This window comes from Actinia tenebrosa, unplaced genomic scaffold (assembly GCF_029948245.1).
Source record: "Actinia tenebrosa isolate PJP-AT-01 unplaced genomic scaffold, QUT_ActTen_1.0 PGA_scaffold9__36_contigs__length_13948895, whole genome shotgun sequence".
Lineage (NCBI taxonomy): Eukaryota > Metazoa > Cnidaria > Anthozoa > Actiniaria > Actiniidae > Actinia > Actinia tenebrosa.
In genome coordinates this window covers 5,914,049-5,939,161 of record NW_028292586.1, presented here as the reverse complement: position 1 = coordinate 5,939,161, position 25,113 = coordinate 5,914,049, and the positions used below count along the sequence as shown (strand labels likewise).

The window sequence follows — 25,113 nt, the reverse complement described above, 5'->3', positions numbered from 1 at the left end:
AAACTTCATGCAATGTTTCCGCTAAAAACCTAATGTACCTTTGATTTACACCCATTTTCACACTTACCCGACCAAGCTTCAGTTATCTAGATTGCTGTCAATCAACATGAAGCATTGCTTAACTCAGATCACAAGCAGTCCAAACAAGGTTCCTGTGTATGGTTTATAAGGGAAGGTATGGGAGTTATGATAAAGTTATGAAAATAAAACGTTTCACTCAACAATTTGCCTCAAAACTTGCTGCAGTCGTTGCTTTTACTTTGTTCAGTCTTCTGGCGAAGTTTCAACTCGATAAAGGTAGAGAAAAGCGGATTTTGAAAAAACCCACTAAACGGCCTCAAATCGCGCTGAAACTTCGCCAGAAGACTGAACAAAGTAAAAGCAACGACTGCAGCAAGTTTTGAGGCAAATTGTTGAGTGAAACATTTTATTTTCATAACGTTATCATAACTCCCATACATTCCCTTATAAACCATACACAGGAACCTTGTTTGGGCTGCCTGTGCTCAGATCGTCGAATATGTGATTGACGGATGAATGGAACTTTTGGACTGTTGTCCTGGTCGCGTAATTAAGAAAATGCCTGCAATGTAACCTGAGTAAATAGTACATAATTTTTCACACAAGTCGTTTCACGAACCAACATCAAGTCTGAAAAGCCAGGAGCTAGAAACAACTTAAAACCATCCCTGTGGAATGAATCAAGAATGAATCTAGATCCTCTGCATCAAGCCAGATACAACTTCTCTTCTCTCTTCATAAGAGTTTTACAAGTCAACATCAAATCTAAAACGCTCGGACGGAGCTAGAAACAACTTAAAACCATCCTTGTGGACTGAATCAAGAATGAATCTAGATCCTCTGCATCAAGTCAGATAAATTAATTCTTCTCTCCATAAAAACTGCGTTGTTTTATCCAACTGCTTTCCTCGTCTTACAAGGCAACATGGAGTACTGTATGTATTCACTCTCAAAACTGGAATTCTATTCTCGTGGGTAGAGCGATAGCCACAGATCTTTGGCCATTTAAACTCTGCTAGCACGAACCTATAGTGATTCCTTTACTTTCCGCTTCTCCTATCGGGAGATTCCTCGATGAAACCAAGTTCAAAATATACCGACGAATATAAGTCATACCCAATTGGTCACGTCTTGAGAGTTTGACTAAAGTCCTCCTTGTCCCTGCTTCCTCGTCGATTCCACAGCTCAACTTCCTCAGAAAAAACCGACAAAGTTTCCCTCGCAGGTATCGGGCAAGAATGAGTTCGAGAAAGAGCGTCCTTTTGTGGCAACAACGTTGAATTTGCTTCGATTACTGGTGAGCCGAGCGAGTCACGTGACTCTGCTTCATGCCCATCTTCTGTGTCTGCTCCTTCTTCTGTGAATGCTGTCGTTTTGGGGAATTCTTCAGAACATTTTAGCGTTGGTGATAAGAATTGTCCCATTAATGAATACAATGATATCTTATATATACAGCTATGTTCTCTTGGTAGCGTCGGGGAAGGAGGACAGGAATTGGACTGGGTGGTTTGGTCATTTGACAACACACTTGTTCTTTTGGGTGGCGACGCCGCGAAGTATATATCCCACTATAAGAAAATGACATAATAAAATAACAGTTATAAATTTCGCTAATTATGATTGGTTAATGGTGCGTGCTTATGAGAGCAGACAGCGCATGTACGCACTTTCTATTTTGTCCCGTACTGGGACGCGTGGTGCTTCTCCTAAAACTTCTCTTGTTTTCTGACAATACGCGCGTGCTTTATAACTGCACACACCTAAAGCGCGCAATTACAATTTTTTTATCTATATCTTATATTTATGTGCTGTATAACTTTACACAACATGCGCGCGCGTTTTTTTTTTGTTGATTTTTTCACTCGTAAAACACTCAACCAAAATTACTCGATTCTGATTGCACAAGAGGAGTACAATTAAATCACAAATTGTACTCTGTAGAGTCCCAACTAAGTTGCTCAGTTTTGTTATAAACAAAAAATCGCACAATCTTCTCGTACAATTCGGAATTTATAGATACTCGTGCTGCTTTGAAAGTTCTCAAATTGGAGTTGCCTAAAGGCTCGTTCAAATTTAACAAAGCTTTCAAAACATCTCTCATACCTATGAATTCCGAATTGTACTCGAGGTCGTGCGATTTCCTATACTAATTACAACTGTTTTCATGGCTACGCGCTCTGAAAAAGGGAGCTTACCTTGGAAGTTATCAACTCGAGTTTTGGAAGTGCGAGCGTATGGACCAGGTTGCCATTGACAACCAGGCGGATTTCAATGGTCGTGTTTGTGAAGGCCAATAAATAAGGAAATGCACAGACTGAAAACAACAAAAATACTCAATATATTGATAACAAGGTAAAGTACATACAAACATGATAGCTCTTGAGGCTAAGGCCGCGACCCCGTTGAGGGTGCAGCTGTTGCGCGTGCATAGTTGGACTGACACAACAAAGCCATTGCAATGTACCTCTGCAACTGTCGCGTGCTGAACGTAACCTGCCACATTGATGCCAATGGCTCACAACCAATGAAATCGCAGACGTTTCACTTACGCACTTTCATATTTTGACATTCGTATTCAAAATAAGGACATTTATGAACCGTATTTTATGGAATAGTATAACATATGCTTGCTATGCTGTGTGTATTTAGGAAGCACTTGGGAATTTGCAGAATACTCGAGTTATGTTGAGAAGAACTCCGCTAATCTTTATACTTCTCCTAAGACTCAGGTGAAACGTCGAACTTCACATGAACCGAACCTAATGACATCAAAGAAGACAGCTTTGTTATCCATTTGTTTCAATTAGGTTTGGCTCAAGTGAAGTTCTTGTGCTGTGCCTTTCCCTGCGTGCTTTATAACTGCACACAACACACCGCGTGCGTTTTCTATTTCTTCAATATTTACTCCATCACCATAAAACTGTTAGCAAGACTTACCAATCGATCGAGGAGCTGAGTTCCAGTTAAAATAAAAGTTTGAAGATTGTTCGCCGCTGAGTTTTTTGAAGACGGACTGATCTGTAAGAATAATGGAAGACGATAATCAGGATCACACGCCAGAATGCGCAGTATTATTTCGCGCAGCGGTAGTGCTCTCGACTCACCTCTGGGGTCCAAGGTTTGATATCAGGATTTGGCATCACATGTGAGTAGAGTTTGTTAAGCCTCTCCCTTGGTTTATGGGGATTTCTCCGGGTTCTCCGGTTATTTTCTCCCTCCGCAAACCTATCACGCTAAATTCCAGTTCGATCTGTAAGTTAGGCGTGCCCTGCCTTAGATCAGCCCAGAGGTTGTTTCAGGGTTCAATCTGTAAGTTAGCCGTGCCCTGACTTAGATCAGCCCAGAGGTTGTTTCAGGGTTCTATCGGTTAGTTAGCCATGCCCTGATTTAGATCAGCCCAGAGGTTGTTTCAGGGCATCGTAACAAATTTGAAGATTATTTTCATGACAGAGAGGTATAAGGTAACAAAAGTTATGACACTTGCGTAAAGTATAAAAAAAACAACAACTTACGATTAAAAGAGAGCAGTAGCTCGGGTTCTTCGTCCTCATACACATCAACAGCAGACACCAGAGTTGTTTTCTGGAGGAGAAAAAGTTTGATCCAATTTGTTAAAACTAAAGCACTACTTGCCACTTACACTAAACTACATCCCATTCCCCCAGAAGAGCCTGCGCTCCTACTGGTCAGAGAAAACTGCCAAATTTATTTTGTTTGTCTGCAGCTTTAGCTATAAAATGTTTGCTGCGGTTTTCTATGTTCTGCGAACTCGTTAGTCAAAAGTTGATTTTTCACTGCCTTCAATCAATTATAATCAGTCAGTACCTTTTAGATTCTTGACTGGCAGCAGTGAAAAACCAATGTCACAATAAGCCGTTGAAATTTCCGAGTTCGCAGAATATCGAAATTCGTAGTAAGTAAAAGGAGAGAAAAACTTGATAAAAATTAAAGGGAATACCTTTTGCGTATCAACAGAATGTAGCCTGGTTGTCTCCCCCGTGTGTCGAATGAGGTCGAAGAAATGCTTGTAGCCGACGCACAACAGGGAATCTTTGTTCGCTGCTAGGGTGACTGTCATCAATAGCGGGGAATCACTCATCGTTATTTCCTGAGAGAGAAGAATAGCATTATGAATTAAAACATGAATGAATAAACGAACGAACGAACGAACGAGCCAATGAATGGAGGGAGGGAGGGAAGGAGGGAGGGAAGGAGGGAGGGAAGGAGGGAGGGAGGGAGGGAGGGAGGGAAGGAGGGAGGGAGGGAGGGAGGGAGGGAGGGAGGGAGGGAGGGATGGTTGATGGATAACAAGTTCCAAGAAATCGTCATGAAAACGTCTGTGTTACCTTGACAACAACGAACCCCTCGATAAGCTCTCGTGTACCACTAGTAGCAGCTGCTGACGTGTTCCATACAACAGGGTATTTCCATTTCATCAGGAGAACTTTTTTGCCGCAGGCCACGCCCATGAACAGTGGTTGGCTGCCACTAGTATGACTGACAGCATACAGATGACATCCTGTAAAGATAAACGAGAATTCTCATAAGCTATGCACCTACGATTATTAGACATCATGTGACAAACGAACAGAATTGGCCCTATATCTCTAGTCTTCCTCCTCCCACCCTCCCTCCCTCCCTCCCACCCTTCCTCCGCAAAACGCATCGCTAAATTCCAATTCTATCTGTGAGTTAGCCGTGTTCTGGGTTAGATCAGCCCAGAGGTTGTTTAAGGGTTTCATCTGTGAGTTAGCCATGCCCTGACTTAGATCAGCCCAGAGGTTATTTCAGGCTTCGATCTGTGAGCTGGCAGTAACCTGGCTAAGATCTGCCCAGAGGTTGTTTCAGTTTTCGAAAAATGAGTTAGCCGTGCCCTGACTTTGATTGGACAGCCCTGAGCTTGTGTCAGGGTTCAAGGGTGTAAGTAAGCCGTGGTCTGACATTGATCAGCTCAGAGGTTGTTTCAGGTTTGCTTCTGTGTCATGTATACCTTGTCTTAGATCAGTAAAGAGTATAAATTTAAAATAAAATAAAGAGTCAAATAAGTTTGTTGACTTTATACCTTTCGTTTTGGGTAACTTGTGTTGCTTACAGTCATCTTTAGCTTTGGCCACCTGATCTTCATCCTCGAAGTTAAACAGTTTAAAGGCGCAGATTCTCGAATTGTGGAAATCCTTTCCTGAAATAAAAATTGAACTACCAGTTAATAGACCCTTATCAAAATTGTCTTGGATGTGAGACTAACATGTAAATACAAAAGAAATGCCACAACTTTTAGCGAGAAAAAAATCACATTCAAAGATAATATTGAGAAGGGTCCATTAGATTGACGAGTAGACAGTCTTGGTAGTCTTCATCCTCGGGAACCCAGGGGTAAAGTTGTTGTACCCCTCGAAAGGTAAGAAGTCCCTTGTTTCTTTTTCTTTGGGGGGGGGGGGGGGGGGGGGGGGGGGGGGGGAGGGGGGAGAGGGGACTTATGGGTCCATGGCCTATAAGCTGGGATATTTTTGCCAATCAGAAGAGCCTGTTAGATGACGTCGCAAGTAGCAGCGCTAAAAGAAGAGGAAACTGACCTTTATCTACATGAAACAACAGCAGACCATAGGCTTCGTCTACACTTAGCTGCTTGGTGATGACTGACTTGTCGAATAACTGACGAATGCTATCACCTGAGGGAAAAGATAATGACCATTCAACCACAGGTAGCCCGCAAGTAAAAATAACTTACAAATACCATCAGCTGGGAAAACATTATGAACCATTCAACCACAGGTATCCCGCAAGTAAAAATAACTCACAAATGCCATCAGTTGGGAAAGATAATGAACCATTCAACCACAGGTAGCCCGCAAGTAAAAATAACTCACAAATGCCATCAGCTGGGAAAGATAATAAACCATTCAACCACAGGTAGCCCGCAAGTAAAAATAACTTACAAATACCATCAGCTGGGAAAAAGATAATGAACCATTCAACCACAGGTAGCCCGCAAGTAAAAATAACTCACAAATACCATCAGCTGGGAAAAACATTATGAACCATCCAACCACGGGTAACCCGCAAGTAAAAATAACTGACGCGATCAACCACAGGTAGTCCAAAGTAAAAAGTTAATGCAATAAAAACCACAGGGAACCCGCAGGTAAATAATCGATTGGCCAACAAAAACCACAGGCAGCCCACTCGTAGTTATATTGTTCTATTATTAGAGGTACTCACCGAGTACGACGAAGATTCCACTTTCGGTACCGAGAACTAAAGCATCACCTAAATAAAAGAAGAAAATGAAATGAAGGGAAGAGAAAATAAAGGAAGAGAATTATCTTTTCAAAACGACTGCCAGAAAAGAACAAATTTCTGCACTTACCCCAAGAATCTCCACACAATATTTTATGAGGGAAATCTTCATATACGGTCTGCTGTTGCCATGGCTACGAAACACAAACACACAATCTCAGTTACGAGTGGGAAACATACATTGAATACATAACATTGAAACGGCTTCCCATAAGAATGGTTTTCGTATGATTGGGAAACATACGGTACTGACTTAAAGCACGTACACGGTACGACATGTCGTAACATTGAAATGGCTTCACATAAGAATGGTTTTCGTAAGAGTGGGAAATATAAGGTACTGACTTAAAGCACGTACACGGTACGACATGTCGTAACATTGAAATGGCTTCCCATAAGAATGGTTTTCGTATGATTGGGAAACATAAGGTACTGACTTAAAGCACGGTACGACATTGAAATGGCTTCCCATAAGAATGGTTTTCGTAAGAGTGGGAAACATACGGTACTGACTTAAAGCACGTACACGGTACGACATTGAAATGGCTTCCCATAAGAATGGTTTTCGTAAGAGTGGGAAACATACGGTACTGACTTAAAGCACGTACACGGTACGACATGTCGTAGCATTGAAATGGCTTCCCATAAGAATGGTTTTCGTAAGAGTGGGAAACATAAGGTACTAACTTTTGAAGTCCATCCTACCTCAGCTTTGACATTGGCTGACGTCGTAATGAGGCTCGTAGGGGCGTCACCTTTTACTATAGTTTTCAATTTCAGCGACTATGAATAAACAAACAGCATTATTATCACATGGCATTAAGAATGGTAGCCTAAGTATTAGAGAAATGTTGTTGGTTAGCTTCGTCTGCAAATAAGCGAAAGATTTCTTGTTCTAGACCCACAGCAACGTGCCTAGATATATGTACTAATTTGCGATTGGATAATCCCTACTCAAATTCTTACGCACCCTTTCATTAGATGATTAGCGTTACTCGAAGCAGGCTGATTCGCAGACGAACCTAACTTGTGCCCAACAAGTTTGTGTTTGAATGCACGTAGACTATTTGTTAGTTGGCTGTGACCTGACTTACATCAGAGGTTGTTGCAAGTGTTTCACAGGGTTCAATGGTAATAATCTCACCTGACCAAACTGTACAAACAGCTGCTCTCTTTCTGTCTCTTTTCGTCTGTTTCCTCTCGGCTGGTCTGATATCGCATCTCCCCATGACTTGCGAACCCCAATTTTCTAAATAAAAAAATCAACAAAATAAGGAAGGATGAAGAGAGACGAAAGAGAGGGAAGGAGAATAGGAAAGAAGGTAAGGAAAAACCGAAAAAGTTGGAGAGGAATTAGGGGAGGGGAAGCTAAACAGCTTCTTTCGTTCTTCGGATCGTCACGCAACGTTTCTTTCCTGTGAGGAGATCGAATAAGGTTGTGTGACGACCCTAAGAACGTCGGCATGGCATGATACGATTAGCTATTCTGAGGAAAAAACTGGGTTGAGTTGGCACTGCAGTGCATTGTGGGATGTTGTAGGAGGTATATTTCTAAAATGGTGTCAATTCCCCCCCCCCCCCCCCACCAGTCCCACAATACACTATAATGCCAACTCCACCAAGTATTTTCCTCAGACTCTAAATCGCTAGTTAATAGTAGGTATAGAGTTTGACAAGATTGATGATTGATTGGGTACCTCGTGCATCTGTTCCTGGCACAGTCTTGTTATGAGGCTCTCTAGTGTTCGTTGTCGTCTGCTGCTGAAGATCGGTGAGGAGTACGCGGCCTTTTCGCCGTTGATAACTGAACACAAGTAATTGAAAAAATATAGAAATTGAAGGCGAAAATATATCATTATTATTATGTTTAGAAAAAGAAAGCCGGGAGGAAAGAACGAAGGAAGAAAGGAAAGAATGAAGGAGAAATGGTAGGTAGGTAGGTAGGTAGGTAGGTAGGTAGGTAGGTAGGTAGGTAGGTAGGTAGGTAGGTAGGTAGGTAGGTAAGTAGGTAGGTAGGTAGGTAAGTAGGTAGGTAGGTAAGTAGGTAGGTAGGTAGGTAGGTAGGTAAGGTAGGATAGGTAGGTAGGTAGGTAGGAAGGTAGGAAGGAAGGAAGGAAGGAAGAAGGAAGAAGGAAGGAAGAAAGGAAGAAAGGAAGAAAGGAAGAAAGGAAGAAAGGAAGAAAGGAAGAAAGGAAGGTAGGTAGGTAGGTAGCTAGGAAGGAAGGAAGAAGAAGAAAAGAAGAAGAAAAGAAGGGAATGAAGATGGATGGATGGATGGATGGATGAATGGATGGATGGATGGACGGATGGATGGATGGATGGACGGATGGACGGATGGACGGATGGACAGATGGACGGATGGACGGATGGACGGATGGATTGATGGATTGATGAATGGATGGATGAAGAAAAATCTAAATAATTCATTCAAAATTACTCACGTTTAACAAGAAGGAAATTTCTGAACTCCTGATGATTGTGAAAGACTGTAGGACAAGGGAGCGGTGGACCAAATATCGGGACATTCTTTTCTGTGAATATGGTTACTCTACAGAAAATATATACCAATCACATCTTCATATCAACCACACAAAGTTGCAATAACATATAAGAAGTTTGATATTTTATTTGGTATTTATCAGGACAGACGAGAATGTGCATGAAGAATGGAAATGGTTTCTACTTCGTGTAACAAAGAACATTTGTCGCACGAGTAGCAGTAATAATGATTGACAACATTCACTCTGGAGCTTGCAATGAAGCAATGTTGCACGCAGCTCTACGATGTCTTTCATCGCGGAAGGGAGGGAGAACGGAAAGAAAGGTCGAGGGAAGGAAGGAAGGAAGTTAGGAAGGGAGGGAGGGAGGGAGGGAGGAAGGAAGGGAGGGAGGGAGGGAGGAAGGAAGGGAGGGAGGGAGGGAGGGTGAACGGAGGGTGAACGGAAAGAAAGGATGGGGGAGGAAGTAAGGAAGTTAGGAAGGGAGGGAGGAAGGGAGGGAGGGAGGGAGGGAGGAATTAAGGACTAAAAAACGCATAACTACTTACCTATAACTATCATCCGACTTAATATAAGTCACCAATACAAATACATCTGTGTAATATTGTCAAGGAATAACGAAGCAAGTCTTACAAACCAATGGCATTGCTTTACATTCGACCACTGTTATCACTGGAAGCCTCGTTTGAGTTGTATACATATTAATCTAATAAATCTAAATGCGCAACCGTTAAATAAAGAAACAATACTCTAGGGAATAAAAATAGTCTGAAATGGATAAATATTACACCCAAGGTAAAGAGGTTTTGCACCATCGCGTGTCCACGCACGGATGGCAGAACAATAGAATTCCTTTGTTCTTGGGAATTGAATTCTTTCTCATGTAAAACGATTGTATGGTTCCTACCATCTAACATATATGGCTGCCGTGACGTTGGTGCAAAATCTCTATTACCCTAACAACGTTTTGACTCGATCAGCGGTAAGTACTATCCATAAGATGTGCGAGCCAACTTAAAACTTCGCTGTAGACACGAATACGTGATATTAAAGTTTTGATGACAGCAAGGATACGAATAAATTTAGATTTCACTCCGAGTGGAGTAAAAGAAGGTTTATCGTCCTCGTTTTCTGTGTCTTGGAATACAACTGTTACTATGTCGTTACCTATGTGACGTTTACGCTCAACCTGCAACAAGAAATACAAGGGGCTTGAGTTTTTTATGATGATGATAAAGAGGGAACAGAGGAAACAAGTAAAGAAATTAATAACAAAAGAAAAATTTTAATAAAGGACTCTTAAAATTCTCGTTATGTATATTAATTTAAAATAACTATTTCATCTGCATTCATGAGCATATCCACATGAAATATGCGCATTATAAATATTAAATTATCATTATTATTACTATTATTATTATTACTATTATCATTATTATTATTATTATTATTATTATCATTATTATTATTATCATACACCTATTTCAAAAATCATACACCTATTTCAATTTGTCGGTTGGATATCTGAAATCAGAAATCTGAGACTGATTGGAATTGTGGGGGACTGAGTGTTTTCTCGTTAAAAATTCAATATACACTTACCCAAACAGTTTGCCAGTGCAGGTCATTGCTCAAAGTTAGTTTATCAAGATATTAACTTTTTGCGAACTATTAATTAAAACCACAAACAATTAACAGCTTACAACCCACAATTCCTTTTGGTCTCAGATTTCAGATCTCCGCCCGACAACGTTTTTTGAAATAGGTGTATCTCTTTTCCCACTACGTCTTCTAATGTCAAAAACCGTTATTTAACTGTGTCGTACCTGTTGGGGGTTGTCTGGTGTGTAAGGAAGAAGCGACGACACATGGAACATTATCTCGTGTCCTTCGTATATTGTGAAGACTGACTGCGAGCCTGTCATGTCGTCTAGTTTAAATAAAAAGAACGGCTTAATCCCTAGTTTAAATTTCTATTAGAAATGCATTATAAGGATAGGCAATACCGCTAGTTTGTATTTTCAAAGTTGTGCATTCTTTACTCTATTTGTGTATGAGAATAATTGAAAAAACGTAGTCGGGTTCGAGAAGGTCATATCATCGAAGCTTAGACCGAAAAGGATTTTGGGTACTCCGAAATGTGTATTATATTTGCATATAGACATGTAAAAATGCACAGTAGAGCAAAGTCGGTCGATCTAGATTCACAACATGCCAAATCCATGATGCATAAAATGTGCACAGGAAGGGAAACTGCAATACGCATGAAATTAGCATAATTGTTTGTCTTCCCATGATCCCCTTCGGTCTTAGCTTTGATGATATAACCTTTTTTTGAACCCGACAACGTTTTTTCAACTAGGTGTATATTATATGAAATATATATTTAGTCTGCGGTTGAATGTATCAAATTGAGCTGATCCTCGCATTATATGAAGCAACTTAAGCAGCTGCAACTTGAAAGACTCAGTAAAAATTCTGAGTCTTTACTCTATTGTTCATAAATACTATCGCTAAAATAAGGCTAACCCTGATTAATTAGAGATCTTTAGCATCAAGTTTAGGGCTAACCACTAAAACCGCTAGGAATCAATCCCAGAATCACGCCCACACACACGGGGAAATACATCAATGAAATTCAAAATGGCGGCTCTTCCAGCAACAACTTTGTTATGACGCCTTACTAAATGTCGAAAGTTTGAAGTAAAACGCCTGACGTCGGACTGCAGTTTGAGGTTTGCGGTACCTAGCAAGAACGTCGTGCTTGGTCTATATAATGACTTACTTTTAACATCGAGTCCACCACGGTATCCCTGCCAGCCCCGTAAATGGATTGTATCACCAAGTAAGTCCAGGAAATTATCAAAATCCTCGCTACCAGTTTCTGTACAATTAGATAAGAAATTGGTTAGAATCACACACACACACACACACACACACACACACACACACACACACACACACACACACACACACACACACACACACACACACACACTCACACAGACAGACAGACAGACAGACACACACCACACACACACACATCCATTCATATATATCCTGAAAATGAGGTGAGAATGGTACTGAAAAACACGAAAGTGAGGTTGGTTGGGCGTTTTGAAGAAGGTTTAGAGAGAAGTACATGACTAACCATTACTAAACATCTCATCATCGCTGGTCTGTCCTGCTTTAGCGTACAACACTCCAAACTTAAAATTCACTGATCCCTGAATGAAAAACAAATACATAAAACCTTCAATTAAACTTGTATAACACACGGGGTTCGTGCTACATTCTCGTTACAAAATTCAAGGACTTTTTAAGCACTTTTCAAGCACAAAAATTCGAGTTTCAAGGACAAAGTTTTTTGTATTAGAACGTGGTTTTAAACATTGATTCAATGTTAAAGTGCAGCTAATTCAGCCGGGGCCACTAGCTAAGATAAAAAACGAGCATGACACGCAACCAACCAGTAAACAAGCAACCAGAAACTCTTCAATCAATTTTAATCGTTATTTATTTCAAAAGGAAAGTTAGAAATAGCATTAAGTTTGCATTAAATTCAAGGAGTATTCCAGGAATTTTGGCGTTTTCCCCTATTTTCAAGGGCTTTTTAAGCGCCCTTAAAAACGTGTTTTCAATTCCAGGACTTTTCAAGGATTTCAAGGAGTAGCACGAACCCTGTACACAGATTTAACGGATCAAGGTATTGAAGTTTTCTCTTGCGCTTATATAAAAAGAAATCGAAAACTGTTTTGCAGTTGATGGGGGAAAAGCAGCGGTTTTTCGTAGTTTTAAAAGAAACCTCACCTCTTGTTCTTCAAGCGTTAAAAGCTCCTAGAAAAATATAATGTCATGATGATTACTATGGTTACAAACTAGAAAAAAACCTTGCTATGGAACTTATCACTATGGTTACTAGAATCGTTACTATGGTTACTGTGAGTAGTTACCTGTTGAAATTCTGGACTGAGAACCTCTTTTGGTCCTTTTTCACACTTCTCGATACCGAACGATCTGCGAGAAGAAAAAAAAGCGTTACAAATGAATTTAATACGAAAAAATATTATAAATACAGTTACGTGATAATAAAACAAAGATTGCTAGTCTTATTCTTGTTCTAGCTAAAGTAATTTTTGCTGTTTTTTTAATACAAATTGACATTTTTACTGATATGGTGGCCATCTTGGATTATGGGATGTCAAGGGAGCAACTGAATATAATATATAAAGCAAAAGCGCGAGGTTATGTTTTCAAGTAATTTGAAGTCTTCGTGTTTGAAATATTTTTTCAACTAAAAAAATTTGTTAATTGCTTTTTCGATGTGCTTCTCATTGAACAGTGTAAAGTTATATTAAAATATATCCTGACATCTCGGTGCAGTCTATAAATTTTTTCAATAGTGGAAGATTTGAGAGAAGAAAAACGAGGAGCCGTCAGTATTTTTTAGGAATAAAAACGCTGAATTTGTATCCGCTACTAACTTACTGGATAATGACTTTTGGTGAAACAGGTTTGTTTGCATAGTAAGGAATACATTTCTTTTCGCTGCCCTACAAAGAAAAATATATTATCAAAATACAAGAAGAAAAAATTCAGAGTCGTTAACTTGTCATGTGTCATAGAGTAGATTTGGTATGAACTGTAGAACGTCATGGCGCATGGCAAAGTTGAACCAATCACAGCGCGCGATATCATCCGGGTAGTCTCCTTGTTCTCCAGTTTTTTGTCTATTCGCAAAAGCTAACAAGCTAAATTCCAATTCGATTTGTGAGTTAGCCATGCCCTGACTTAGATCAACCCAGAGGTTGTTTCAGGGTTTGATCTGTGAGTTAGCCATACCCTGAATTAGATCAGCCCAGAGGATGTTTCAGAGTTCGATCTGTGAGTTAGTGGCGCCCCGACTCTGATCAGCCCAGAGGTTGTTAAGGGTACCGATAAGAGTTGAATTTCGGTACTTACAGTTTTCTTCCACAAGATCGCTCTGTACTGTGGTACATCGTAGTTATCTGCTGCGGTTAGGCATATTGATAATATAAAAGGATTCTGTTTGCCATCCACTCCAATGTAGTTTTGATGAACTAAAATGATAATCAGACAATATGTTAACTTCCTTTCCTTCCTTCCTTCCTTCCTTCCTTCCTTCCTTCCTTCCTTTCTATCTTTCTTTCTTCCTTTATGCCTGTCCGGCTGTCTGGCTGCCCCCCCCCCCCCCCCCCATTACTTTATAGCTATTGGGTTACCCTTGCCAAATTCTACTCTATAAGTTCAATCATCCTTAACATGGATTACCTTTGCCCAAGTAGTACTTGAAGTACCATCGTGTTTGGAACTCAGGGTTTTCCAAATGAACCACACTTCCTTGACTTGACGTTGGACTTCCGTTCTGACAACAAAAATAATGAATAAATAGATCACAAATATATTATACTTATAAACTAGTGTCGCGCAGTCGCGCGAAACATATTAACGACACGAATATACCTTTTTCTCAAGGTTGCGCGCTCATCCAAACTTAAGAAATTTGACGGGCCACGATACCAGAACAAGGATTTTTATAATGAGAATTATCATACATCTCTATGAGAGTTTTCGATAGGAATTCATAAAATCGATTCTTCTTCTAAAACTGGCTTCTCAATTTTACTGAATTTGCGTTTTTTAGTTTTGTGGCTCGTCAAGATTGGAAGCGCACGCAATCTTGAGAAAACGGTCTATTGCTTCGTGTAAATCGACAGTGCGACTTGCTTACGAATATAAATGACACCTAAAACTTGGAGTAGGCATAATGCGCGCGACTGAGTTGTTAGGATAAAATCTTGCCGTGTAAAATAAGCCTTAACAAATCGAGTCCCTTTTACTATTTACCTGCAGGCCTCCGATTTCTCCGCTTTCGATGCGAAACTTCGGCGTTACTCCAGACGTTTCGTAGTTACCATTCACCGTGTTCAGCTGCGAAAATACGAATGAAAATCAAACGTGTTATGTCGTTAATCAGGTAACCATGGTAATGATGGTAGTTTCTTCGGTCATAATTTACACAGATCAAGCTCTCTGTGAGTACACAGGAACCCCAAAAGCTAAAGTTACCTTTGGCAGTAGCTGATGTATCTCTATACTTACAGTTTCCAGGGAACCATAGTAATGTCTTCTACTCAATCCTGGTCTCCTACCAACATCAGGAGATGGAACACTACAATGAATAAATAGAGAATATAAGTATATGTAATAGGACTCCATGCTGTCTAATTAAGAAGTAATTGGACGAGGAAAATTCCGAGGACTTACAAAATTGGATGATGCCGTAGGCCGAGTCCAATTTGGTAGTCAGAGGAATTTTTCAAGTCTAATTATTTCTTGATTGGGGAGCATGAAATCCCATTACCTATTAATTATATAGCTGCCTAATTAATCCCATATCAACAAGACCCGTCCAATTAAGAAAATAATTGGACAGTTACCTCTATGGGATTAATGAGAAGCTGTAAAATTAAATTAAATAATTGCATTAATTTATAAATTTTAATTAAGGTTCTTATATATTTTCACACAAACGCGTGGCAGCCATGTTGGTGAGTACGGCAACGAGATATAACGAGATTTTTTTGCTAAATGTACCAAAAATGGGTGCCACAGGTCTTCTGTCTCTAAGTTTGAGAATCACGATGCATTATGGTCTAGCTTGGGAACCAACAAGACCGTATAGAAAAAAAAAAAAAAACAAAGATACAAGACCATATAGGGAATGATGAATAAAAGATGTATATACCAGGATTATTTCATCAAGAATCGGAGATTGGAAAAACCTTCGGTAAATGAACAAAATTCTCCGGGCTTAAACTATCATATTCTCCTCAGTATTATGTTCCTACTATAAACAAAGTTTGAACCCAAGCTGGACCAAAACGCACCACATTCGCTATCTTAGAAATGGCCTACAACGTAACGAAGACACAAGGAACTACTTAGTAAAGTTATCTTTAAATCGAAGCGGGCTTAATCTATAATAATAATCATGTTAGCCTACTGATTGACATCTTAATAATAACCCAAGATCAGGAGTCAGACTAATGGACGGAAGCTTTTTTGAAAGCAAAATAAGCTTATCTGAAAAAACGTTTTAAGTTAATGTGTACAATCATTGAGATTATATCCGAATGCATTACATCCGGGATATCTTTTTTTATTTTTCTTAGGGATTGGCCAATCAGAGACCATTTTGTTTATACTTTGATACTTGCTAGGTCCAGCCCTTTACTTAGACAAACGGCAAACACTCTTACTTAAAAAAAGAGAACATCCGAAACGACTAAAATACTATCTCCTCAACAAAAACAAAAAAACAACCACAAAAAACAAAATCGATTTATCATTGTCTGTAAAAAAAAAAAAAAAAAAAAAAAAAGCCTCCATTTTGGAAGTTTCATTTTGAAAACAATCAATGCATTGCGTGCTCAGAATACGTGTAGTGACCTAGCAGTATTACACTAATGTAAACCGAAAATTCTAATTTCACTGGAATTTTTAGTCTAAAATATGCAGAATTTTGAGTAATTCATTATATTTTGCTCTCCAGAGGAGACCTCACAGAACCCGCGAACTTAATTTAAGACGTTTAAGACGGTGAGCGGTGAACGATATAGGAATGGCTAACACTCTATTCATATATTACATTGACTTAAGAGAAAAATAAGCATATATTCCTATCGAAATATCTGTGATAGAATCAATTTGGTTTTCTCCAGAGATATCCTAATTACCGCTAAGGAAATACGCCAGACAGAGTATAGTAAGTACTGAAGCAGATATAGTATTGTAAGAAGTCGTTATCCTGCGTATTTTTGCTTTTGAAATCGTCTTAAGTGTTTTGAGATGTTCTGATGAGTCCTAGCAGCTGTCCTGGTGCCTTATTGTGGCTATTTTGGTTATTTTGACACAAGTGTACAGCCATTTCAAAAAAAGTCTATGAAGGTTTTGTTGCATCTTGCGTGTCATTTACCAAGCTTGAAATATTTTATATTAATATGCAAATAATGTCAGCACTAGAAGAAAAATATGCCGGAGAAGCGTGCAGTCAAAGTTTGGGAACGTTGTGACCTCTTGCGGACTGTATTCACATTGCCCATAATACATTTCGGGCTTGGTATGCAACATGCAAGAGCTAGCCTTTACCAATCTATAATTTAATTTTGAAATAACCTATTTTGAAATATCTGTTTTTGAAAGCCATTAACTAATTTATAAATATTAATATATATCATATCAATAATGTGAAATTTATATCAATATGTATGAATTAGAAATACGATGTTAATAAAGTTCCATTATTATTAATCACATTATTTGATTAGTTAGCAATATAACTATTCGCAAGATAATAAGAATAAGAATAAGAATAAGAATAAGAATAAGAATAAGAATAAGAATAAGAATAAGAATAAGAATAAGAATAAGAATAAGAATAAGAATAAGAATAAGAATAAGAATAAGAATAAGAATAAGAATAAGATATGATTCTACGAGGACTTAATATTGTAAGCTACTTCGAGCAAAGCCGAGATTTTAAAACAAAAAAGAAATACAAGTGTTTTTGCCGAATTACAGAATAAATCATTAATATTGTAAAGTGCTTTTTTGTTCTCGTAGTTGACAAATAAGGGGCGGGCATATTAATGCAGAAGTTGATGAAGTTTCATTGTGATTGCACAGTTTGAAGTGCAGTTCTTCGCCTTAAACTCTCTCCATTTTTGTAGCTTTCCAATTGAAAGTGCATTAATACTTTCCTGGCAAAAACTGCTCAATAAATTACTGTGAATAATATGACATTTTCCCCAAATAAAATTTACTTTATGACAAAAGACACGTGCTCTAATATAACATCATCCAATTTTTAAAATCTTTTAGCTTTAATTTCGCATCGACAATTTTGACACAACTTCACTGATTTAAAACTACAATTTTTCAACAATCTTCAAAGTAACTATGGAGAATCACCAATTATATTGCACATAACTGAATTCGTCGCAAAATGCGCAATGTTATTTTCGGCGGAATTAAAATTCATAATTCTGAATTAAAAAGCTATTCTTCAAGTGTAATATATTTGATACATTAAAAAAATTTCATTGCTGTTATTAAGCACTCGCAATACGAAGGATATTATTTAGAAATGAATTTTGAATTTGCTACAAATTAAAATTTTAAATTTAGATTGAAGAGGAAAAATACGTATACCTGAAGGTTGAAAATGTCGAGGCTCTGGGTCGTCGACTGGCGGCCATCTTTGATCAGAAAGCAGTTCTAACTGTGTCAATATTCTGTGTTTTTTTTCGCGTTATGGCTTCTTTGATCGATACACGTTGTATGAAACCACGCGTTTATCTACCCACTTCCAGATATATGATCAAAACCGCAAATAAAACATGTATTTAATTATGTCGCCATTCAAGTGGGCAGAAAAACAAAATTACTGTTGATTCGACAAGCGATCCCCAACGTAAATAGCGCAAAATTAAACCCGAGAACTTTGTGATAAATGTTCAAAATTCAGGAGTATAGACTTGGCAGCGTACTATAGATTAACAGGCGAAAAATCGAACGACACTGAATGAGGAATTCCAGTCGTTGACATACGTTAAATAAAGAATATAAATGACGTTTTCCGTCGTTAAGGAATTAAAACTATAAGTTTCCAAATATTAATTCAGCTAAAGAAAGCATCGAATGAACGAAAAATTCGAGCAGAAAGTGAAAAACCAAGACTTTCTACTTTTCTAGACCAACATTTGTTTTCGAATGACGCAACTTTTAGTTGTACAGCAAACACACAATACGTGAGGTTGTCTTGATTGCTGGCAGGTGAAAAAACACTGCAGGTCTTGCACTTCGACGAAAAATATAAAGCTTGGTCCGTAGAAGTATTGAGAAAATCCTCCAAATTAGACCACCATATCTATGTTTATAAACTTAGACCAGCTATGGGTTGGTTTTGCACGACGTCTTGCTGTCTGCTGCCACAATGTCTACGAAAACCTGTCGAAATGGTAATTAAGAAGATTAAGAATTCCGGTGACAAAAACTGGACTACCCACCACAGCTGCATTGGTTGAAGAAAAGAAAACCACAAATTTAAGATACGATACAACAGGCTATTAAATTATCGGATATATAACATTTTGAGCCAAAAGAAATAAAAAAGCGTGACCGCTACCCGCTTTCAATAACGTTTTAGTGACTTTAGTTATCGCTCAATTTTCTAAATCAAGCGTGGGAAGATTACAAGTTTTTGATTCGGCTTTAAGGGGGAGAACGGAGAGTAAATACCGATTGAATTAAGTGTCGTGTTAGGAAAGTAGATAAAAGCGTTGTTTGTTTTTGGACTAAACCTGTTCAGCTTTACTGGTACGTGTTTATCAAACTTGTTAGCAAAAATGACCTTGAAAAACCTTCAAACTCATGGTGCCTTTGTCGGCACACTCTTTTCAAAGAATACTTATTAATATGATAGCCTTATTTCATAAACTTTTATTTGACTTTTAGGGAAATAGAAAAATGGCGGGAAAACTGCTCAAGGCCATTATCGGCGGTGAGATGCGAGAACAACGCTTTCAAATCTCGCATCTCCATTACAGTATTTTCAATCTAAAAAGCTCTGCTGAATTTACAAGAGATGACAAAGGACTAAACTTTTCTATTACAAAGTAAAATAAGGCTGTTCTTTTCGTTTATACCCAGACCAAACACTGTCTTTTCAAATGATAATTCTTACCTTGAAGGTCCCTTGAAGTCCGAGATTCGTCCACTTTGATCAGCTTTTTTTGCTATTTCTCTTGTCTTGATTCCTCTCTGATCGACTGGTAATTGTAGAAGTGTTGTGATCGAAGAACGTAGATTCTCTATGGCTTAGAACGTGATCAACAGCTCGAATGTTTACAAAACATATAAGTTCGTGAGGCTTGTCCGATAACAATGGTTTGCGTTACATCACACGTTACGTTACGTTACGTGACAGTGTTTATCCGACTTCGTTTGATCCAAAATGTAAAACTTTAAGCCAAGTTTGAAATTCTTTATCTACTTAATTGTGTGGTAAAAAAACATACAAAAATCTCTGAATTATAAGGATTAAAAAATGGAAAAAAACAGACAAAATAACAACTGGTCTTCAATTTCGTCGTCATGGTAACCTTTTTACCAGAACACGTGCAAACCACTTTAAAATAATAAAAAGCTCACATGAGTCTAAGCTCTTTCGCGTGTCAAATAAAAACGTATCGAGGCAACGTTGTATTCTGTGCAAAATTTTAAAGAGAAATTTTAATGAAAAATGCGTTCCTCGATGAATTTATGCAGAGAGAAAATGAAAGCGACTGATCAGGCCCCGTCCACACTGTGCCGGATAAATTTGAATGCAAATTTTTATTTATTCGGTTAGGCCTACCGCCCACACTAGTCCGGGCCAATCCGGAACAATTCTTCACCGAAAACGATTCTTTTCGAATACGGTCTCCAGAGTGGGAAAATATGGAACGCCGGCTAGCCGTATTAGTGTGGACGGAAAACATTTCGTATCTCCGAAATTTTTCGAATACGATGACGTCATGATTGTCATGGGAACATGGCGGGAAGGCTAAAAATTCACGGCGGGCTCAATTTCAGCTCGATGCACGTGCCCTGATGTGCATATAAGCGTTTTTGCCGCCTCTGATCGGACTAGTTTGCACGCGAAGCATTTTATCCGTTTTCATGTGTGGACGGAAAAGTTTTTTTTCGGTTTCGGTGTGAAAGTTGCGGATTCAAATTTATCCGGCATAGTGTGGACAGGGCCTGAATAATGCTATAGTGTGATGGCCATTAGCCAACAAAATTAATGGATTTTTGACATCGGAAAGCATATGGCCATTAATTAATTGCGTAAATAGGAATTGTACTACAGAGAAAATAAATATTGTTAATATAAAGCTCGATCGTCCACGAATTTCTATATTCGTCATTCGTTATATTTATATTGTTCGATAAAAACAGAACCGACAGACTTAGAAGCTAGAAGACATACTGTTCTAAATGCCGCTCATACAATATCACCTGCTGTTTGAATCAAGTTCACATATGTCAGTATTTGTCCTTTTAGGTGTTTCTTATTAGTATTGATGTTTTTCAAAGCCGCTATACGAATGAATTAAACAAAAGATTCCTCATTGGTCTCTTTTGTTATATCATCCAACATGGCCGCCATGTCTTGTGTTATTTCATTCTCTTGCATGGAATGATTGAAAACCAGCAATTTGTAAAACATTTGTTTTGGAGAAACTTTTATAAAGGACTCTTGTCCTGTTGCTCTTTTCCTCAAATAGTGTTTTTCTTTGCTCATAATTTCCCATAACTAGTTTTAAAGCTAAGAAATAAATGAATATAAATGAAACATAAAAAAATCTTTATTTTTAGCTCCGACGAAAAGATTTTATCAACACCTGAAAAATATAATAAATTGAAGTATTTTTTGTAAGATATTCGTTAAACAATTATTGAAATGGAATAAGCTTTTAATTAAGCGACAAAACACCAAAATTTCATGAGCAGTCTAATATTTAATTGTTTTTTGATCAAACACGGTGTCTGGAGTTTGTGTAAACAAGGCATGACCAGGCACATATTACTCAATTTCTTATATCCAGCTATAGTTGCTTTATACTTGTTTAAGTATACTGGTCTTACATGTAAACATCCATATATGAAAATGCCCTCAGGCTCTCTTCATTTTGACAGCTGTTATTTAAAACGTACATGAGTTTTGAGGGGAGGGTTGATTTGTTGTGGATAGTAATAGATTTCATGCATTGAAAATACTCGATAATGGATCCTTCTCAAAATTATCTTGCATGCGGGGCTTACAGGGAAATACAAAACAAATGCCAAGATTAGACCGTTTTTTCAATGTTGTGTCTAATATGAAGTTATGATATAGGCTAGACAAAATGACCGCAGTACACTCAGTCTTAATTATGGCCGTGAAGTAGCTTTAATCAAATACATATTTAATACGGTACTGAAATATGGGTGCGCAATGCATTTTAAGCTAAAATAGAAGGGTCCTAGGGACAGTCTAGAGATAGGTCATTATTTATCTATTTATTGCCTTGGGGGAGGGGATGGGGATTTATAAGCGACAATGAGCAAATATGGGTGCGCAATGCATCGTCAGTAAAAATAAAATGTCCTAGGGACAGCCTAGAGATAGGTCATTATTTATCTATTTATTGCCTTGGGGGAGGGGGATGAAAGGGAGACACAGGGCTCGAAATAGCGGCCTGCTAATGGCTAAATGACACCGCCAAATTTCAAGTTTTGCAGTAGAATGTAACGATAAACTGCCAAATGAATAAAAAGTAAAAGTGTGTACATAAGTAAATAGTAAGATAAGTTGTTTTATACCTAAAACAGCTAAGCAGCTCAATCTAAGAACGTAAACAAGACTTAACCAAAATATATGAAGATAAAAAGATGAGAATATGTGGACCGCGTAGCACTTATGAAATACATGAAGATATAGAAATGTAGATAAGTTATAGTGCTTGGGAACGAGGTTATTCCGAGCGAAAGCCCTTGGAATTAAATTCGGAAAAATTAATTTCCGACCTCGCTGGGAATCGAACACACGACCTTCGGAATTGTACTATATGAAGATAAAGGTAAATATCAGACAAAAAAAAGTGCAATCCACAGCTTTAACTCGCTGTTTAAGTCCCTTGCTGCATGTTAAGTTACGTATAAGAATAAAGATGGAATAGAATCAAAATTTGACTAAATAAAGGAAAAAACTTCTAAAAAAGCTTTGGTTGACCGACTACTTTGCAGCCCGCGGGGCAGGTCACCGTTAAAGGGCGCGCAAACATCAGACAAAACACTCAATTATAGCTTAATTACGGTTCGCTTACACTAGGAGTGTTAAACTGATAGGATTAGGTAATCAAGATTGGCTGAAAACTTTTATATACGATGATTTCAAAAGAAAGCTACTGGGTGTGGTAAAAAGCCTTAGCATTTTGAGGCAGTGTAGTCTGACGCGCGTGTACTAAAATATGACATCATGAACCAGTGACGTCATATATTAGATTCGTAAAATAAGTATATTTGATATAATTTAACCTGTCTAATATATATTAAATAACGGCGAGCAGTGTTCAACTTTGTATTTTGAAATGAAAAAAAAATTTCCTGTTAGCTTTTCGTAATTTTTTCTAGATTTCAGCGAATACCTAAATATTTTAGTTTAGTTTTGCATTAAATATATTTTAACCGATAACCCCCTGATTATTCTTTCATTTCTCACGATCCCTGATATCTTATGGGCAAGTCGCTCTAAAAATATTATTTCAGGGGAAAAAGCAATAGATAACCCGAGGTATCAATACCAAACTGCACCTCACCTATCTTAATATTTTCTCTGACCAATTGCGAGAGAATTCGAACGTTTTAAAAATATTTTCGAAATTCGATATCAAAAAGATGAACATATAATGATAAATGAGGGCTTATATGTAAGTAGAAGAGATTTAAAAAGTCATAAAGTAAATCTCTTTCACAAAAGAAAGAATCTTTTCAAAGTAATGGCTCAAGATTCAGTTAAATCCCGAGCATGACAGCATCTCGTTCTGGCTAAAGTAGTTTAGCTAGGGATAATAAGTATTGAGGTGAGAATAAATATCAAACGTTAGCAGTTTGAACGAAGGATTTTTTTTAAATAAAAGTTTTCGTCTAAAGAAAATTCCAGTTGCAAAATCTTATAGAACGAACGTTCATTTCGTTGCAGAAAGACCATTACCCAATATTGAACTAAAATAAAACTAAACTTGCCAAAATTTGGCAGCTTTCCATGAAAGAAGAGGGTAAAAAAAGAAAAAAAGAAAAAAACCGTTAGCAATTGAATACAACAGGAAATTTAATAACAATTGTAATAATTTAGAGTTTAATGAGGTCTTAGAAAAATTACTTCCGGTCCGAACTCCCAGAATAGTTTTCTGGAAATTTCGCTGCTCAAGACTAGAAATATCTCTTTTCTTGGTAACAAATCGATTTGAAAGGCAAAAATAAAGTTATATCCAGTAGTGGAAGAAATTTAGTCCAAAAATTTTTAATTCCTCTCGGGAGAAGTATATTTTCCCCCGAAATGAAGACATGATATATCTTCATTTCATTCAAAGACAGCTACGACGCGTTATACGTAAAATCGAATGATCAAGAACAACTGTATGCATGTCTTTTGATAAAGCTAAGATTAAAACATGTATATTCCTGTCTAAATTAAATTTTGAACATCGGAGAAAATTAAATACGACTATAAAACGAGAAAAAATAATTTTATTATACAAGGCAAACAAAAAAAAATTGCCTAAACTTCAGAATTTTTCCATGAATTACTTCCAAAGAAATATGACATAATTTCTTCACATGTTTTCTTAATATTAAGTAAGTGTCTTAAGTGGTGGCTTCTAGTGGGCTTCAATTAAAATAATCAAACGATATTGCGAATCTTTGTAATGTTGTAATATAAAACCGAGTTAATAGTTAGCAATAATATTCATAAATGTAGTCGAAGTGTATAAACAATAATTCGAATTTTACATGTATTTATCATAACATACAAGATATCTAGATTAAGACACGATAAAATATAGAATTTCTGCTGCAATATTTTAAATGTTGTAAAAGAGAATTGATTATGGACTACAAATTCAAGGAATAATCCCTTGTAAGCAAGGTAGCTTTGACACTAAACTTTTATCCTAACGGCACAAAAAAACCAACTAATTTCTTACTTACCGTAATGCTGAGGTAGATTCACAATCGAGGTCTTGCTCGCTGACTAAAATAAGACTTCCCGGTGGACTTGAAAACCTATTTTTCATCGGTGGTCTTTGTTGCTGTTGTTCAGTTATAAATGAGCTTTTTGGACGATCACTTTTAGCATCCTCGTTTTGTATTCTCAACGCCATCGGGTGAAATCCTTAAAGATCCGGCCTAAATTTCCTTCATCATTTTCCACGTTTCCTTATGAGTGTTTGTATTCAATCATCGTTTTTTTCTATCGTAGATCGCTTTCTCAAGTTCCCAGAAAGCCCGTTGACCTCGAGTAGAAATCGTCTCTCCACGGCTGTTTCCACTCAATAAAAAATGGACATTAGGTTTCAGTCTTCGGAATGTGCAGAAAAACGCGGCCAAACTGTTTTGAATCGAGGCTATAGTTTCTGTCATCGAGGGTTTGAAAGTCGGAAGTTCGTAGATCCTTAAAAAAAATGAT

General features: G+C 37.8%; 1 protein-coding gene across 2 annotated transcripts; it reads right to left on the bottom strand.

Moving 5' to 3' along the window:
• Positions 1-410: 410 nt before the first annotated feature.
• Positions 411-24,953, bottom strand: LOC116308016 (GTPase-activating Rap/Ran-GAP domain-like protein 3). Of its 2 annotated transcripts, XM_089025165.1 has the most exons (28): positions 19,585-19,745; positions 18,051-18,848; positions 14,940-15,009; positions 14,685-14,768; positions 14,109-14,202; positions 13,779-13,897; positions 13,305-13,369; positions 12,770-12,833; positions 12,627-12,653; positions 11,968-12,043; positions 11,602-11,700; positions 10,643-10,746; positions 9,891-10,005; positions 9,365-9,410; positions 8,760-8,866; positions 8,016-8,122; positions 7,463-7,567; positions 7,024-7,101; positions 6,389-6,452; positions 6,241-6,288; positions 5,595-5,690; positions 5,084-5,200; positions 4,368-4,540; positions 3,980-4,129; positions 3,534-3,603; positions 2,959-3,039; positions 2,217-2,335; positions 411-1,589 (listed from the first exon to the last, which is right to left on the bottom strand). In XM_089025165.1, exons 2-28 carry the CDS (start codon positions 18,095-18,097, stop codon positions 1,146-1,148), a joined length of 2,769 nt encoding a protein of 922 aa, XP_088881291.1. In that variant the 5' UTR covers positions 18,098-18,848; positions 19,585-19,745; the 3' UTR covers positions 411-1,145. The 2 variants fall into 2 exon arrangements, with proteins under 2 accessions (XP_088881291.1, XP_088881290.1); XM_089025164.1 differs by lacking the exons at positions 18,051-18,848; positions 19,585-19,745 and adding an exon at positions 24,636-24,953.
• Between the last annotated feature and the right edge of the window lie 160 nt (positions 24,954-25,113).

What these genes read in the sequence shown, in the direction of transcription:
- LOC116308016 (XM_089025164.1), bottom strand. Translation starts at nt 24,808, where the DNA reads ATGGCGTTGAGAATACAAAACGAGGATGCTAAAAGTGATCGTCCAAAA. An exon ending in TAACGCTTGAAGAACAAGAG is followed by an intron (nt 12,044 to 12,626) that starts GTGAGGTTTCTT and finishes TTTTTCATTCAG; the next exon opens with GGATCAGTGAATTTTAAGTT. An exon ending in CACCAGACAACCCCCAACAG is followed by an intron (nt 10,006 to 10,642) that starts GTACGACACAGT and finishes TTCTTGTTGCAG; the next exon opens with GTTGAGCGTAAACGTCACAT.